The 16,455-nt window shown below is 43.0% G+C and overlaps 1 protein-coding gene across 1 annotated transcript in view; it reads left to right on the top strand.

Annotated features, from left to right (window-relative positions):
• Positions 1-16,242, top strand: part of Kif3c (kinesin family member 3C) — a 39,661-nt gene extending 23,419 nt beyond the window's left edge. Inside the window, exons 4-8 of the mRNA XM_026392972.2 lie at positions 147-265; positions 916-1,032; positions 14,104-14,212; positions 14,378-14,550; positions 14,731-16,242. Coding sequence (XP_026248757.2) covers positions 147-265; positions 916-1,032; positions 14,104-14,212; positions 14,378-14,550; positions 14,731-14,824 — 612 coding nt within the window. The 3' untranslated portion in view covers positions 14,825-16,242. The remainder of the gene's footprint in view (positions 1-146; positions 266-915; positions 1,033-14,103; positions 14,213-14,377; positions 14,551-14,730) is intronic.
• The last annotated feature ends 213 nt before the right edge of the window (positions 16,243-16,455 follow it).

The raw sequence follows: 16,455 nt of genomic DNA, 5'->3' as shown, positions 1-16,455 counted from the left end.
AAATAGCCCATCTGATTCACGGGAATGAGGCAGCACCGGGAAGTGAGCAGGTGGGTCCTGAGCCAGCAGCCCTGAGGGCCAGGCTGGGTGACTGGGGCGTCACTGCCACATTGGGCAGCTTCTGAGCTGTAACTGTCCCCAACCAGCTCTACGCCAAGCTGCAGGCGGTGAAGGCGGAGATCCAGGACCAACATGACGAGTACATCCGCGTGCGGCAGGACCTGGAGGAGGCGCAGAACGAGCAGACCCGGGAACTCAAGCTCAAGTAGGGCCGGGTCCTTTTCTGCCCCCAGGTCTCCACAGCCACCCTCATCCTCAGGGTCTCCCTGACCCTTCTTCCCTAAGGCCTAGTCTGACCGTCTGCTTAACCATGATTCCATGTCTCAGGAATAGACCGTGTTTGACGCAGGACAAGCCTAATAATTCTGGAGTTTTCTTCTACTTCCTCAGTTTGATTTTTTGGGAGGTGGGGGTGGGGAGCCCTGTTACCATTGAGCTATATCCCCAGCCCTGAATGTCCCAGGTTAACCTTGAACTTGTGATCTTCCTGCCTCCATCTCCCTCTTAGTTGGGGTTACAGGCGTGCATGCCAGGACTCAAGTTTGAATTTGAGGACACCCCCCCCCCACCCCGCAGCAGTGTGGCATGCTAGTGCTGGTCAAGAGTAACCCTAAAGTCTCTGGGCCCACAGTCTTTGTATTAGAAGCGGTAGTTTTCAAGCTTCATTTTATTCTGGGGGGATTGGAGGGATTCCTATTCCCCCACCTTGGGTTTTGCGCGTGTGCACACACGCGCGCACACACACCGCAGTTCCCTCTGCCTCTTGATTCATTGCTTCTAATCCTTCAGCCTTTCCAGTACCCCGGGCACTCTCCCTGACCCCATTTCTCATCTCTTCCTTACTCCCACTCCCAGGTACCTAATAATCGAGAACTTCATTCCCCCTGAGGAGAAGAACAAGATCATGAACCGGCTCTTCCTGGACTGTGAGGAGGAACAGTGGAAGTTCCAGCCGCTGGTGCCAGCTGGAGTGTGAGTCTCCTGCCCTTTGTCTGGGCCCAAGGCCTTGCAAGCTCCTTCTAGGTTGTGGGTGGTGAGAGGCTTGAGGCCCCACCTGCTGGTGACAGATGTTCTAGGACTTGGGAAGGGATAAGTGGGATGCAGAGGGACCATGAATTTCTTACAACCTGATTTATTGGGGTCTCCCTCCATGAAGGAAGTGTATTAAAAAAAAAAAAAAAAAAGTCTTATTAGCCATGAGCCTGGCCCAAGATGCAAAAATGCAAAAGCCACCTGCAAGAGGCCTGGCAGGGAGGGCAGAGGGACCTCTGGCTTCTTGAGAGTCCCAGTGAGGCTAACTAACATCTGTTCACTTATGGTGAATACTCATTTGTCAGGTGCCAGAAATAGCAACAACAGTTAATATTTGCCCATCCCTGCTGTGTCCTGCACCTGCAAGACTGCAGACAGAAGATAAATCAGACACAGTCTGAGCTCATAGTCCAGTGGGAAATATAGAGAAGTAATCAGATCATGACATGATAGAGGCATGATTCAGTCTTCACAGCCTCACTCAGCTGGGTGATTCAGCATTTCCACCTGTTTCCGTCTCCTAGTGCTTAGGTGCAGCTGCGTCCATTAGCTGGGTATGTAGCGCCCTCTGCTGGTATCCGGGAAGAACAAGGCTGAATATCAAAGCCTAACAGGGTGACCAAGCTGGACTGCCCTCCCTTCCTTGCAAATCTGTGTAAAGCAATGAAGGGACAGCACTTCCCTGTATTTGCTCTCTCTATCCTAGGAATATTACTTCCAGGAAGGGCAGGAATCTCCCTAGAGCTGGTGGGAAGTTAGCAAATGTCTGTAGCTTCACACTGGAGCATCTGATGTCTACTTGATTTCTCTGCTTTCTGAAGGGCTGGTCCAACTTGTGCAGTTGTAAATGCCAAAGTCATGAGTGGGTTGCTAAGTAGATCATGTACCCCTCTAATACAGAGGCTCTCCACCCTGGCCACAGATAGAATTATGTGTGAGTTGGGCTCCAAAGAGTTTAATTTAAAGGATCATGGTAGATCACAGGACACCTCCCGCCCCCCTCCTTTAAAGTTTCCAGGTGATTCTGCAATGAAGCCAGGTTCAAAAATCATTACTCTAGGACTATTTTCTGGAGGCAGATGCTGATGAGGCTTCTGCTTTATAAGGTTATTTTGTACTTAGAGAAGTTCTTGAGTCGAAGGTTTGCAGATGGAAGGTTTTTTTTGTTTTTGTTTTTGTTCTGGTATCAGGGATTCAACCCAAGGGCATTTAACCACTGAGCCACAGCCCCAGCCCTTTTGATTTTTTCAGACAGGGTCTCACTAAGTTGCTTAGGCAACTTGCTAAGTTGCTGAGCTGGCCTTAAATTTGTAATCCTCTTGCCTCAGCCCCTCAAGTCACTGGGATTACAAATTGTACCATCATGTCCAGCAAGAATTTCTTAATATTTTGATGTAGTCATGTTATCAAAGTTCTCAACTACAGATGGGGTGAGAGAAGCTTTGAGAACACAATTTTTTTAAATGTATATTTTTTTTCTAGTTGTAGATGGACACAATATCTTTATTTATTTATTTTTATGTAGTGCTGAAGATCAAACCCAGTACCTCACCTGTGAGGGGCAAGTGCTCTACCACTAGGCCACAACCCAAGCCCTAGAAGGCATATTTTTTAACTTCTTATTCTGGAACATAAGAATTGGAAAAAGAGTGCCAAGAATTCCCTTATACTGTGCACCAAATTTTTAACGCTTTGACATATCTTATTTTAATTCCCTCTGTCTCCCCGGACCCTAGTCATTTGTGATTTAGTTGCAAACATTCTAACCCTTTACTTGTATTTTCTAAGAACAAGGACATTCTCTTACATAACCAAAGTACAATCACCAATTTCAGGTTTTCCTCCATCTCCACCTGAGGTTATGTATTTTGTTTAATTATTATGCCTTGTTAGTTTCTTTTAATCTGGAACTGAGGGTTTTGATTTGAGTTTTTTTTTTTTTAAAGCGAGAGAGAGAGAGAGAGAGAGAGAGAGAGAGAGAGAATTTTTAATATTTATTTATTTTTTAGTTTTTCAGCGGACACATCTTTGTCTGTATGTGGTGCTGAGGATTGAACCCGGGCTGCATGAATGCCAGGCGAGCGCGATACCGCTTGAGCCACATCCCCAGCCCCTTGATTTTTGTTTTCTGGTTTCTTGCTTCAGAGGAGTTGTTCCTCCTCCTCCTCTTCCTCCCCCGCCCCCCAGGGTGCTTAACCACAGAGCTACATCCCAGCCTTTTTTTTTTTTTCTTAAGAGAGAGAGAGAGAGAGAGAGAGGAGAGAATTTTTTTTTAATATTTATTTTTCAGTTTTCGGTGGACACAACATCTTTATTTTATTTTTATGTGGTGCTGAGGATCAAACCCAGTGCCCCGAGCATGCCAGGCGAGCGCATTACCGCTTGAGCCATATCCCCAGCTCTACATCCCAGCCTTTTTTATTTTTTATTTTGAGACAGGGTCTTACTATATTGATTAGGACCTTGATAAGTTGCTGAAGCTGGCCTTGAACTTGCAATGCTCCCAAGTTGCTGGAATTATAGGTGTGCACCCAGCACCTGGCAAGAAAGGAGTTTTCTTTGCTATTGGGAAACCTGCAAATTCTGGTCATTCCTCAAAAACTTCTTTCTTTAGTTCACCTCTACAGTGTTTTCCAGTACCAAACAGATGCCCTTTAATTTAAATCTGCATATCTCCCCTGTCTATATTTACAGGTTTGTGCTGGCAACTCTTCTAGATGAATTCCAATTGGACTGTGTTCCTGAAAAATTTTGTATTGATAATTTAAAGATATAATTATACAATTTTTATAATTCTGGATAAGTATATTCACAATCTAACCATGCTATTTTATATAGAACAAATATATACTTGCTCAGAATAGACAGTATATGTTTTGTACAGAAAACATACAAAATATATCTGGGTAAGGATAAAATATATAAAGCAGTGTTCTCTACTGCAGCTAAATACAGATTATATGAATAGTTATTACAGATTACTTTAAAAAAGAACTTCAAGAAATAAATTACTTTGAAAACATTTATCAAGCTGGGCTTGGTGATGCATGCCTATAATCCTAGTGAATTAGGAGGCTGAGACAGGAAGATCACAAGTTTGAAGCCAGCCTCAGCGACTTAGACCCTTTCTCAAAAAAAAAAAAAAAAAAAAAAAGACCTGGGGATGTGGCTCAGTGGTAAAGTGCCCTTGGGTTCATTCCCCAGTACCAAAAATATGAAATCAAAAGGCAAATAAAAATGGAGCTAGGGATTTTTATATGAAACAAGTTTTTTAAATTACTCTTTTTTTTAAAGCAGTGGTGGTTAGAATAAAGTAAAAACAATTCATCATAATTGCAATCCCACTGAGATTGTGACTCAGCAGAGGGGCGGAGGGGCAGCCTGGGATGGAGCAGGGAGTTGGTAGCCTGGATCTCTAAATATCTGCCTCAAGTCCCTCATTTCCCAGTGGAAAGTTGAAGGTAGAGAAGGTCCTTGAATATGGCTTTCCTCATTTCTGGGAGCTCTGGGATCTGAGTACATCCCCTTCCAGAGAAAAAGATGCTTTCCTTCAGTGTTGGCTCCCACCATTTGTAACATAACTAAATCAGGGCTCAAGAAAAAAAAAAAAAAAAAAAAAAAACTAACAGAAAAGCTCTTTCTCCCCAAGCATATTTAACTAATCAGGGCATTGTTCCATTTGCTCAATAAGTGTGGGATATTTTGCTTTCCTGGGGCCTGTGCTATTCCAGGGATGAGAACACCAAATCTGCTTGAACTGAGAAGAAAAGACATTGTTTGAAAGAAATTACCTAAGGTTGTATTGTCCCTTTAGAAAGCTTTTGTTGGAAAAGCATTTTCCCTCCTCCTCCTGGAGCCACAAGCATGGACTCCACCCATGACTTGGGAACAGGGAGTCAGTGTTAGGCAACCCTTGAGACACGCCCGAGTCTATTTATTTTGGAAGTTAATCCATTTCTCCTTTTTCTCCACTATCTCTCTGTAGCCATTGGTTGATAACATAATCACAGGTGAGGTACCTTGCACAATCACAATTTTGTATTAAAGTTGCTTTCAAAAAGCATTTTTGCAACCAACTCCAGCAATAGCTATTTTACAAATATGATCTTTTATTTTTATTTTCTCATAATTGCCTTTATTTTGAATTGAATTTATATAAAGTTCTCCTCTAAGAGTTATATATTTAATTGATAATGTCCATAGCCCATGATTTAGGGTTCACAAAATTTTATTGTAACTTGAGTATTTTGGCCACTGTATCCAAATCCACCCGAGATTCTGGGTTTTGTTTTTGTTTTTGTGCTGGGGGCTGAACCCAGGGCCTCATGCATGACAGACAAGCACTCTACCACTGAGCTGCACCCCCAGCCCCCAGCCTAGGTTCTTTACAAATCCACCATGGTACAGGATGGGACTGGACTTTGGATTTGGAACATTCTGAATTCTAGTCCCTGCTCTGCCACTTATGGCCTTAAGAAAGTGTTTAAGGCTGAGTATGTGACACCTGCCTGTAATCCCAACAACTCAGGAGACTGAGACAGGAGGATATCCAGTATGAGGCCAGTCTGGGCAATATATTGAAACTGTCTCAAAATTTAAAAAGGGCTGGAGGTATTAGCTTAGTGATAGGGTGCTTGCCTAGCATGTACTAAGCCCTGAATTCAATCCCCAGTATCACACACACATACATACACAAAGGTTTTTTTTTTAAATATTATTTTTAGTTGTAGTTGGACACAATACCTTTATTTTATTTATTTATTTATATTTTTTTAAATAGAGAATTTTTTAATATTTATTTTTTAGTTTTCAGCAGACACAACATCTTTTATTTTATTTTTATGTGGTGCTGAGGATCAAACCCAGGGCTTCTCATGTGCTAGGTGAGCACTCTACTGTTCAACCACAATCCTAGCCCACAGGATTCTATTTTTTTTTTTTAAAGTGATGATCGAATGATGACTGATGCTATTATTAATGATGTCATTAATAATACTGATGATCTTAAGTTATATAATAATTATGATTCCCAACCTATTTTGATGCACCTGTGTCACATTTCATTGACATATTCACAGACTTGAAAACTTGGAACTTAATGGGTTAAAGAGAGAACAGTCCTTGTTCTAGAAGGGAAGAAAGTCAAACTGGTTTCATCATAGAGGCAACATTTGCCCTAGTAAGAACATTCTTAGCTCTGTGTGGAGTCTCCTAGACTTCTGGGAGAACTGAAAGGAATCTGAAACAGGGGAAGTCACCTGTCCCTGGCAGGGCTGGCACAGTGAGCAGAAGGGAAAGAGGAGACTGAGAGTTCAGACTCACAGGGCACTGCAGCAAGGTGGAAAGGTAAGCTGCAGGGACGGAGTGACCAGATCACAGAAAACCAAATTTGCTGTGTTGGGTACACATGGAGGACCTACAAGAGAAAACACCCAATGATGTTGGACGCTTGTTTTCTGAACAGGGGAGAAAAGGTGATCAGACAGAGTCAGCAAAACGAAATGGAGCTGAGATTTGATGGTTTTTTTTTTTTTTTTTTAATATTAAAGGAAAAAAATTGTGATCGCAGGGCTATGAAGAGGGGTCCTATGAGAACTCTTGGGATCAGCCAAGCAGGTGATAACTGTTGTGGGTCTCTGTTGGGAAAGGTGGATAAATGCCCCTAGCTCTGGGCTGTCAGCCACAACCCTCCTACTAGAGGGATCAATCATGAAAGCAGGCCTGGGGCAGAAGAGGGAGTAGATGGGAAATTTGGTGTCCCAATTACGGAATCCCTTCCCCCAACTCTTCCTTCCTTGCGTGCCACCCAGAATAGCCCTGGCATGTTTATTAGGTCAGGCTGCCAATTCCCACTGACCCAATGTTTGCCCAGCTCTGCGCCTCTGTCCTGTTCCCAGAGCCTGGGCTTGCAAAGGCCCTCTTTGGCCCCAGACTGTCCTGAATGCACTCCGGAAAGACAGTACACCATCATAAAAAGGGTACTTCAGCAGGTTCAGATTCCTAGGGTCCTTAATTATATGACCTTGGACACAAAACACTATCTTTTTGAGCCTGTCTCACTGCCTGCCCTACGCACACCGAGGAACTTGTTGTAAAGCTCAGATGAGATGAGTAGACACACCTGGGGTTGTGGTTCAGCAGTAGAGTGTTCACCTAGCACATGTGAAGCCCTGGGTTTGATCCTCAGCACCACATAAAAATAAATAAATAAAATAAAGGTATTGTGTCCAACTACAACTAAAAATAATATTTAAAAAAAAACTTTGTGTGTGTGTGTGTGTGTGTGTGTGTGAGAGAGAGAGAGAGAGAGAGAGAGAGAGAGAGAGAGAGAGAGAGATACTGGAGATTGAATTCAGGGCTTAGTACATGCTAGGCAAGCACCCTATCACTAAGCTAATACCTCTAGCCCTTTTTAAATTTTATTTTGAGACAGACAAAATTATTTTCCAGACTTTCCCACTCTCTTCCTCATGGAGTCAGTGCTGCTTACTTACCACCTGCACCCATCACAAAACTGTCTTCTTGCTGCCACTGTCACTGATGCTGCCTCTGTCCACATGCCTAGCCTCTGCACATCCTGTAGCATCCCAGCAGCAAAGTGCAGTGGGGCTTCTAGAACCTTGCCTTACCTTTTTTTTTTTTTTTTAATTTTTTTGGAGGTTGTAGATGGACACAATACCTTCATCTTATTTATTTATTTTTATATGGTGCTGAGGATCGAACCCAGGGCCTCCCACGTGCCAGCCAAGTGCTCTACCACTGAGCCACAACCCCAGCCCCCTTACCTGTTTTTATCTATAAAGAAGGTCAGCAGGGACCCTAAGTGGGGTCCAGCACTCTTATAAATGGAACCACAAGAATGCTGCTTCTTGGGCTGGGGTTGTGGCTCAGCGGTGGAGCACTTGCCCAGCATGTGTGAGGCATTGGGTTCGATCCTCAGCACCACATAAAAATAAATATATGTTTCCATCTATTACTGAAAAAAAAAAAAGAAGAAGGATGCTGCTTTTTGCCCCTGCGCAGAAGGGAGGCACTGTTCTGTAGCCTCTCTGCACAGCTTGTTTTATGCAAGGACAGAATGTCCTATCTAAATTGCTCTGCCCATCTGCTCTCCTGCCTCCCAATTGGTAGTCTTGAATTTTTTTTTTTTTTTTTGGTACTGAATGTTGAACTCGGGGGCTCACGACCACTGAGCCCCATCCACAGCCCTATGTTGTATTTTATTTAGGGACAGGGTCTCACTGAATTGCTTAGCGCCTCGCTTTTGCTGACGCTGGCTTTGAACTTGCCATCCACCTGTCTCAGCCTCCTGAACTGCTGGGATTATAGATGTGTGCCACCACACCCAGCTGCCTTTTGAATTTTTTTATTACTCATTTCATTTCATTTGTATCCCTACTTGAAATTAGCAAGTGGAATTGAGAATTAATAACAGTCACAGACACCATGTGTGTGTTGCCCTTAAACTGTGCTAAGTGCTTGTTTAATCTCAGCAATTCTATATGATGAGGATGACATATCAGAGACTCAAAGATCATAAGCCCCTTTCCACACTTTCCATGGTGACAGAGCTTTATTTGGCAGAGCCAGCATTTAAACCCGTGTCTGTCTTATTCCAAAACCTGTGTTTTAAAATTTATTTATTTATTTATTGTTATTATTATTATTATTTTTTTTTTTTTTGGTACCAGGTATTGAACTTGGGCACTCAGCTGCTGAGCCACATCCCATTCCCAGCCCTATTTTTTTGTGTGTGTGTGTGTGTGGTGCTGGGGGCATTGAACCCTGGGCCTTCTTCAGGGTGAGCATTCTACCCACTGAGCTATATCCCCAGCCCTGCTAGCCCTATTTTGTATTTTATTTAGAGACACGGTCTCACAGAGTTGCTTAGTGCCTCTCTGTTGCTGAAGCTGGCTTTGAACTCACAATCCTCCTGTCTCAGCTTCCTGAGCTGCTTGGGGTTACAGGCATGCACTGGCTATCTATTTTATTTTTGAGACAGGGTCTTGCTTTATTGCCCAGACTGACCTCAGACTCGAGATTCCCTGCCTCAGCTTTCTAAGTAGCTGGGATTATAGGCGTGTGCCACTGCACTTGGCTCCTTTTCTTTTTAAAAAAGGAAATAAATGACTTTCTTGTTTTCTTTTTGTGTTTGTTTGCTTGGGATAATTAAAAGTAATACATGAGCCTTGGGTGTAGCATGGTGGTATACACCTTTAATTCCAGTTACTTAGGACACTGAGGCAGGAGGGTTACAAATTCAAGGCCAACCTGGGCAACTTAACAAGACCCTGCCTGAAAAGGGGTAGAGCACTCCTGGTTCAATCCCTAGCACCCCCCCAACCCCCAAAAAGTAATACATTATACTCATCATATTGCTGAAAGTAAAATACCTGACATACCCTAACTTGGTTAGAATATAGAGTAATGGAAAGTTTTATAGGTATAACAACTTGAAAAGCAATTTGGCAATATCTAGTAAAATTGAAAATGCACATATTCTACAATGCAACAACTCCATTCCTGGGTATATGTCCCAGGGAAGATGTTGACTGTGTACATGGAGCATAGTGTTTAAGCCATATTTAATAGATGAAAAAAAAATCAACCTCAATACCCATCAACAAGAGTTGGTGCACACACACATATGTGCCCACACAAGATGCTATACTGAAACTTTAATGCACAATATAGCATTGTGGTTAAAGTGATAATCTAGAGCTGCACACTGAGAACAAATAAGGTGCAGTTCATACACCAGACAGCTCAAGATTTAGAAATAGGTGTACAAGTAACACACATTGTGTATGAATACTTACATATAAAAATAAGTGTAAAACCATGCATGACATTGATAAGCACCCAGCTCAAGAGAGTGATAACTCTGGGAGAGGCGGGGAAATGGGAAGCTTAAAAACTGTATTTTAAGCTGGGTGCAGTGGCTCATATCTGTGATTTCAGTAGCTAGGGAGGATTCTGAATTTAAATCCAGCCTCACCAATTTAGTGAGGCCCCAAGCAACTCAGTGAGACCCTGTCTCTAAATATATTAAAAAGTGGGGGGGGGGGGGCTGGGGATGTGGCTCAGTGGTTAAGTACCCTGGGTTCAATCCTTAGTACCAAAATAAATAAATAGCTGTATTTTATTTCTCTAAAAGAGATTTGATATAATGAATGTTAAGATTGGACAAAGCTGGATAGTAGGCATACAGATATCTACTATTTCCTATATTTTTCTAAATGTTTGAAATAATTTAATTGATATAAAGTTATACATATTCATTGCAAAGGTTTTTAAGTATGCCAAAGGGCATAACGAAGGTGTTAGCAGTATAGCTCACTAGTAGCTCTGAGTTTGATCCCAGAACAGCAAAGGAAAAAAAGCCATGAAGAAAATAAATATCACCCATAACAACACAATCCAAAGATAATGTACATTAACATTCTACTAAATATTCCCTAAACATAAAACAAAAACTTAATCTTTTTTACTTAACATATTGTAGAAATTTTTTTTTGAGTGTGTGTAGTATTGGGGTTTGAACTCAGGGCCCTGCATATGTTAGGTAAATTGAGCTATTTTTTTTTTCCTGCTTTGCAATAGGTCTCAATAAATTGTCCAGGCTGGCCTTGGACTCTCCATCCTGCCTCAGCCACCTGACGCATGACATTACAGGCATATACCACCACACCAGGCTACACACACAAAATTTAAAGACTATATAATATTCCTTAATATAGATGAATAATAAACCCTACATACAAATTTTTGCCCCTATTCCTGATTATTTCCTTAGGGAGATTCCTAGGAGTGGGAATTTTGGTCGAAGAAAGTATACTTTTTAAAAGTATAAAAGCTTAAAAACTGTAAGTCTGTTTTGTTTTGCTTTTAAACAAATGCTTTGTATAGTTCATGCATCATAAAAATAACCATTTTAGGGGCTGGGGATGTGGCTCAAGCGGTAGCGCGCTCGCCTGGCATGCGTGCAGCCCAGGTTTGATCCTCAGCACCACATACCAACAAAGATGTTGTGTCCGCTGAGAACTAAAAAATAAATATTAAAAAATTCTCTCTCTCTCTCTCTCTCTCTCTCTCTCTCTCTCTCTCTCTCTCTCTCTCTCTCACTCTCTCTTAAAAAAATAAAAAAATAAAAATAACCATTTTAAAGTATATGGTTAGGTTAGGAATGTAGCTTAGTTGGTAGAGTGCTCGTCTCTCATGCACAAGGCCCTGGGTTCAGTCCCCAGCATCACAAAATAATAATAATAAGTAAAGTATACATTTGATCCCAGTGTAGTGGCACATGCCTATAGTGGCACATGCCTATAATCCTGGAAATTCAGAAGACTAAAGTAGGAGGTTCAAGGCCAGCCCGAGCAACTTAGCAAGACCCTGTCTCAAAATTAAAAACAAAAATTTTTAAAGGGCTGGGGATTTAACTCAGTGTTAGAGCACCCCTGGGTTCAATTACCAATATCAAATAAATAAATAAAAATGCAATTGAGTGGATTTTTGTATATTCAGAATTGTACAATTCTCACCACTATCTAATTATAGAACATTTTCATCACTCCAAAAAGAAACCCCAGACCCATTAGCTGTCACTCATTCTATGTAGCCTTCCCAGTCCTAGTAAACTTCTAATCCACCTTCTGTCTCTATGGATATGCCTATTCCAGATGTGGAACTGTATGATAGGTGGTCTTTGACTGGTGTCTTTCACTTGGCAAAGTGTTTTCTTCAAGTTTTGTCCATGTCCTACCATGTGTCGGTACTTTGTTCCTTTTTTACCAATGAGTAATATAGCATTCTATGGGCATGCCATATTTTGTTTGTCCATTCATTAGTTGATGTGTATTTGGGTTATTTCTGCTTTGCGTATTTATGTTTGTTGTCCTGGGGACTGAACGCAGGCATGCTCTATCACTGAACGACACTCCCGACCCTTTTTATTTACTTAAGACATGGTCTCACTAAGTTGCCCAGGCTGGCCTCAAACTTGCTAGGTCTCCTGCATCAGCCTCCCAAGTCACTGGGATTACAGGTATGCACCACTGTGCCAAACTTACTTTTGGACTATTAGAAATAATGCTGCTATGATCATTTGTGTTCATGTTTTTTTGGGGAGGGGGAGGGCTGGGGATTGAACTCTCAGGGGCACTCAACCACTAAACCCTGTTTTGTATTTTATTTGGAGACAGGGTCTCACCGAGTTGCTTAGTATCTCACCATTGCTGAAGCTGGCTTTGAACCCACCATCCTCCTATCTCAGCCTCCTGAGCTGCTGGGATTATAGGCGTGTGGCACCGTGCCCGACTACATGTTTTCAGTTCTTTGGAGTATATGCTTAGTAGTGGAAGTTCTAGATTATGTGTTTAACTTTTTTTTTTTTTTTTTTGGTATTGGGATTAAACCCAAGAGTGCTAAACCACTGAGCTACCTCCCCAGCCCTTTTTAAATTTGAGACACAACCTCACTAAGTTGCTTAGGGCCTTGCTAAATTGCTGAGGCTGGCCTCAAATTTTTGCTCCTCCCACATCACTGGGATTATTTGTGCTACTGCACCCAGCACATGTTTTAACTTTTTGAGAAACTACCAAACTGTTAAATTTCCACCAACACATGTTATTGCCTCTTTTTAAATTATAGTCATCCTCATGGCATCTCATTTGGTTTTGATTTACATTTTGCTAGTGACTAATGATGTTGAACTTCTTTTCATGTACTCATCATATATTTGTGTGTGTGTGTGTGTGTGTGTTTTGGTGGTGGTACTAGGACTTGAACCCAGGGCCTCCAACATGCTAGGCAAGTGTTCTACCCACCAAGCCACACCCCAGCCCTTTTTTATTTTATTTTGAGGCAGGGTTTCACTAAATTGCCCAGTCTGGCCGTGAGTGCGCATTCTCCTGCCTCAGCCTCCCAAGTAGCTGGGATTATAGGTGTGTACTACCCAGCTGGCTAGTTTTTAACCATTTTATTATGTATATCCTGTGAAGGAAAATGAAAGCAGAGCTATCAGTCATCAACAATTTTGTGTAGTGTATGAAATTAGTGTATAAATCTGAAAACTAAAATGAGACTGGATTTTCCTCTTCATTCCAGCCCTCAACCTTTTTTTTTTTTTTTTTTTTGCTGCAGTACTGGGGATTGAACTCAGGGGTGTTCTCCCACTGAGCTACATCCCCAGTTCCTTCTTTTTTTAAAGAATATTTTTAGGGGCTGGGGATGTGGCTCAAGCGCTAGCGCTCTCGCCTAGCATGCTAGCATGCTAGCATGCATGCGGCCCGGGTTCGATCCTCAGCACCACATACAAACAAAGATGTTGTGTCCGCCGAAAACTAAAAAATAAATATTAAAAAAAATAAAATAAAGAATATTTTTAGTTGTAGATGGACAGAATACTTTATTTTACTTATTTAGTTTTATGTGGTGCTGAGGATCGAACCCAGTGCCTCACATGTACAAGGCAAGCTCTCTACCACTGAGCTACAACCCAGCTCCTCAGTCCCTTCTTATTTTTTATTTTGAGACAGGGTCTTGCAAAGTTGCCAAGGCTTGTACCACTGCACCTGGATGGCCCTTTTTACTGTGGAAAAAAAATTAGAGCAACAATATTGAAGAAATATGTGCTTGTGTATACCAGGTATGGTGGCACACTCCTGTATTTCCACTTACTCAGGAGGCTGAAGCAGGAGGATCACAGTGCGTAGCTAGCCTCAGCAACTTAGTGAGAACCTGTCTCAAAATAAAAAATGAAATGGCCTGAGGATGTGGTTCAGTGGTAAATGCCTCTGGGTTCTAACCACAGTATCCCACTCACCCGCCCACCCCACCAAAAAAAAATTATAATAATTGTAAGTTATCAGGTTGTAATAGAAGTAGGAGCAGAATATTCCAAAACCTGCAATTGCAGGGTCTCCTGGCTACCAAGAATGATAATTAGTTCCTCATTATATTTGCCCTTTGTGTTAAAAGGAAATTCATTCTGATATCGCCTCTTCCCTGCAGGAATAACAGCCAAATGAAGAAGCGGCCAACATCTGCAGTGGGCTACAAGAGGCCTATCAGCCAGTATGCTCGGGTTGCCATGGCAATGGGGTCCCACCCCAGGTATAGGGTAAGAAGCTGGGAAATAGAAATGGGGGATGTGGGGGAGAACCCAAGGAGAGGGGACACTGACCACCTCTACTCCCTCAAAGTACCCATCACTCTTGCAATTCTCAAGATTGACTAAGTGCTGGTCACTGAGGCTGCTGTTCTCATCTGACATGATTCACCACAGGCTGAAAACATCATGTTTTTGGAGTTGGACGTGTCCCCTCCAGCTGTCTTTGAGATGGAATTCTCTCATGACCAAGAACAAGACCCTCGTGCACTACACATGGAGCGGCTCATGAGGCTGGACAGCTTTCTAGAAAGACCTTCCACATCTAAAGTCCGAAAGTCCCGATCCTGGTCAGTACCACCATGGTCAGACTGAGCACTGGGAGGCAGGGGAACAGCATGGGCTGGTTGAGGCTGAAGAGGGTTTTGTTTGCACTCTAATGGGTTGAGGGAAGGAAAGGAAAGGCCTTGCTGTTCCGTCTCCTGTGTCCCTAACCTCCCACTCTGCCTGTCTCATTCCCACCCCTGCAGGTGCCAGAGTCCTCAGCGGCCTCCACCTTCCACCACACATGCCTCCCTGGCCTCTGCTTCTCTGCACCCTGCAACAGTGGTGGACCATGAGTGACAGCCTTCACAGTCAGACTGCCCATCCAACAGACTTTTAGGATGGGGCAGCCAACCTGGGCTCATCTCATCTGCCGCTTGGTGCGTGTGCGTGTAAGGTGTGCGTGCATGTGCGTGTGTGTATGTGTGAAGGGGTGAGGATCTGGCAGATGCTGCCTCTGCCTGCTATTCTGCGCCTCCTTTATTTAATTCATGTTATTTATTCGTGGAGTTCAGTTATGTGGGGGAGGTGCCCTCACCTGAGCATCTTGGGCCTGTGGCCATCACTGCATAGTCTCCTTTTCTTCTGCCTGGAGACCCCTGGTCAGACCTCAAGCTCCTCCCTGTGTCTCCCACCCTCAGAGAGGAAGATGGCTAGTGCCTGAGAAGACAGTACTTTTTCTATCCACCTCATTCCATAATCTCCATCTCCTCCTACCCTGATGGTGAGCAGTCCCTAAGCACTTTCTGGGACTAGAAAACTACAGGGTGTCCACTGAGGACAAGAGACATCCTGACAGTGTTGGGCCTGTGTTCCTGGTGGACAGAGCCTGCTCTCCACTTTCTGGGCCTCTGACAACCTCTTCTGGCCTCTTGGTCTCTTTTTCAAAGACTTAAACGACTTCACCAAAACTTAGCCTGTGCTCTTCGGCTTTGTCAAGAACTCACAGCTTCCCAAACTCTGCTTCCTGACCACCTTCCCAGCCCTTGGATGGGAATTATGAACCAACCAGTTGTAGCCAACTCAGGACCTGCTGGAAATGGAATAGTATTGAGACATCGTGGACTGTCATCAAGGGAAGTTCCTCCTCTGAGTCCCTTTGTTTCTTTCCCTCTAGAAGTTCCTATGATTGAGGAACTCTCCAACCAACTCCCTGCCTTTTTCTTGTTTGTAGTCAGTACTGGGGATTGAGCCCAGGGACACTCCACCAGTGTGCCACACACCCAGTCCGTTTATTTATTTATTTATTTTTATTTTAAGACAGGATCTAATTTGCCTGGGCTGACCTCGATCTTGCAATCCTGCCTCACCCTCTGGAATCACTGGATTATAGGTGTGCACCATTGTGCCTGGTGCAACTACCATGGCTTCTTCCTGCTTCCATCATTTTTCCCTGCCACATCTCAGTTCTTAGTGGGAGGGATCTGCTCCTGGCTAAATGAAGGTTATCCAAATCTGTGGTTTTCCTCCTGTATTTGGCCCAGGAGATGGAGACCCAGGCACAATCATTGCTAGCCTTGCTTAATACTTCTGTTTCTCAATCATATTTTGATGGCACGATTTTGTTGAAAACTGATCTGTCCATTACCGTGTGTGCAAGTTGGTCCCTCCTCAGGAATCTTCCATTGTGACAGCCCAAAATGACCCCAAGTATCACAAGTCATAACTAAATTTCTACCCCCACCCCCCAAAAAAAGAGTTAATTTTTTTTTTTTTTTTTTTTTTAGAGACAGTGAGAGAGGAGAGAGAGAGAGAGAGAGAGAGAATTTTTAATATTTATTTTTTAGTTCTCGGCGGACACAACATCTTTGTTGGTATGTGGTGCTGAGGATTGAACCCGGGCTGCACGCACGCCAGGCAAGCGCCCTACCGCTTGAGCCACATCCCCAGCCCAAGAGTTAATTTTTATTGACTTTTTTTAATCATATAAA

The sequence above is a fragment of the Urocitellus parryii genome, chromosome 12 (genome assembly GCF_045843805.1).
Source record: "Urocitellus parryii isolate mUroPar1 chromosome 12, mUroPar1.hap1, whole genome shotgun sequence".
NCBI lineage: Eukaryota > Metazoa > Chordata > Mammalia > Rodentia > Sciuridae > Urocitellus > Urocitellus parryii.
The sequence above is the reverse complement of the archived record's forward strand: the minus strand, read 5'-3'. Positions and strand labels throughout refer to the sequence as shown.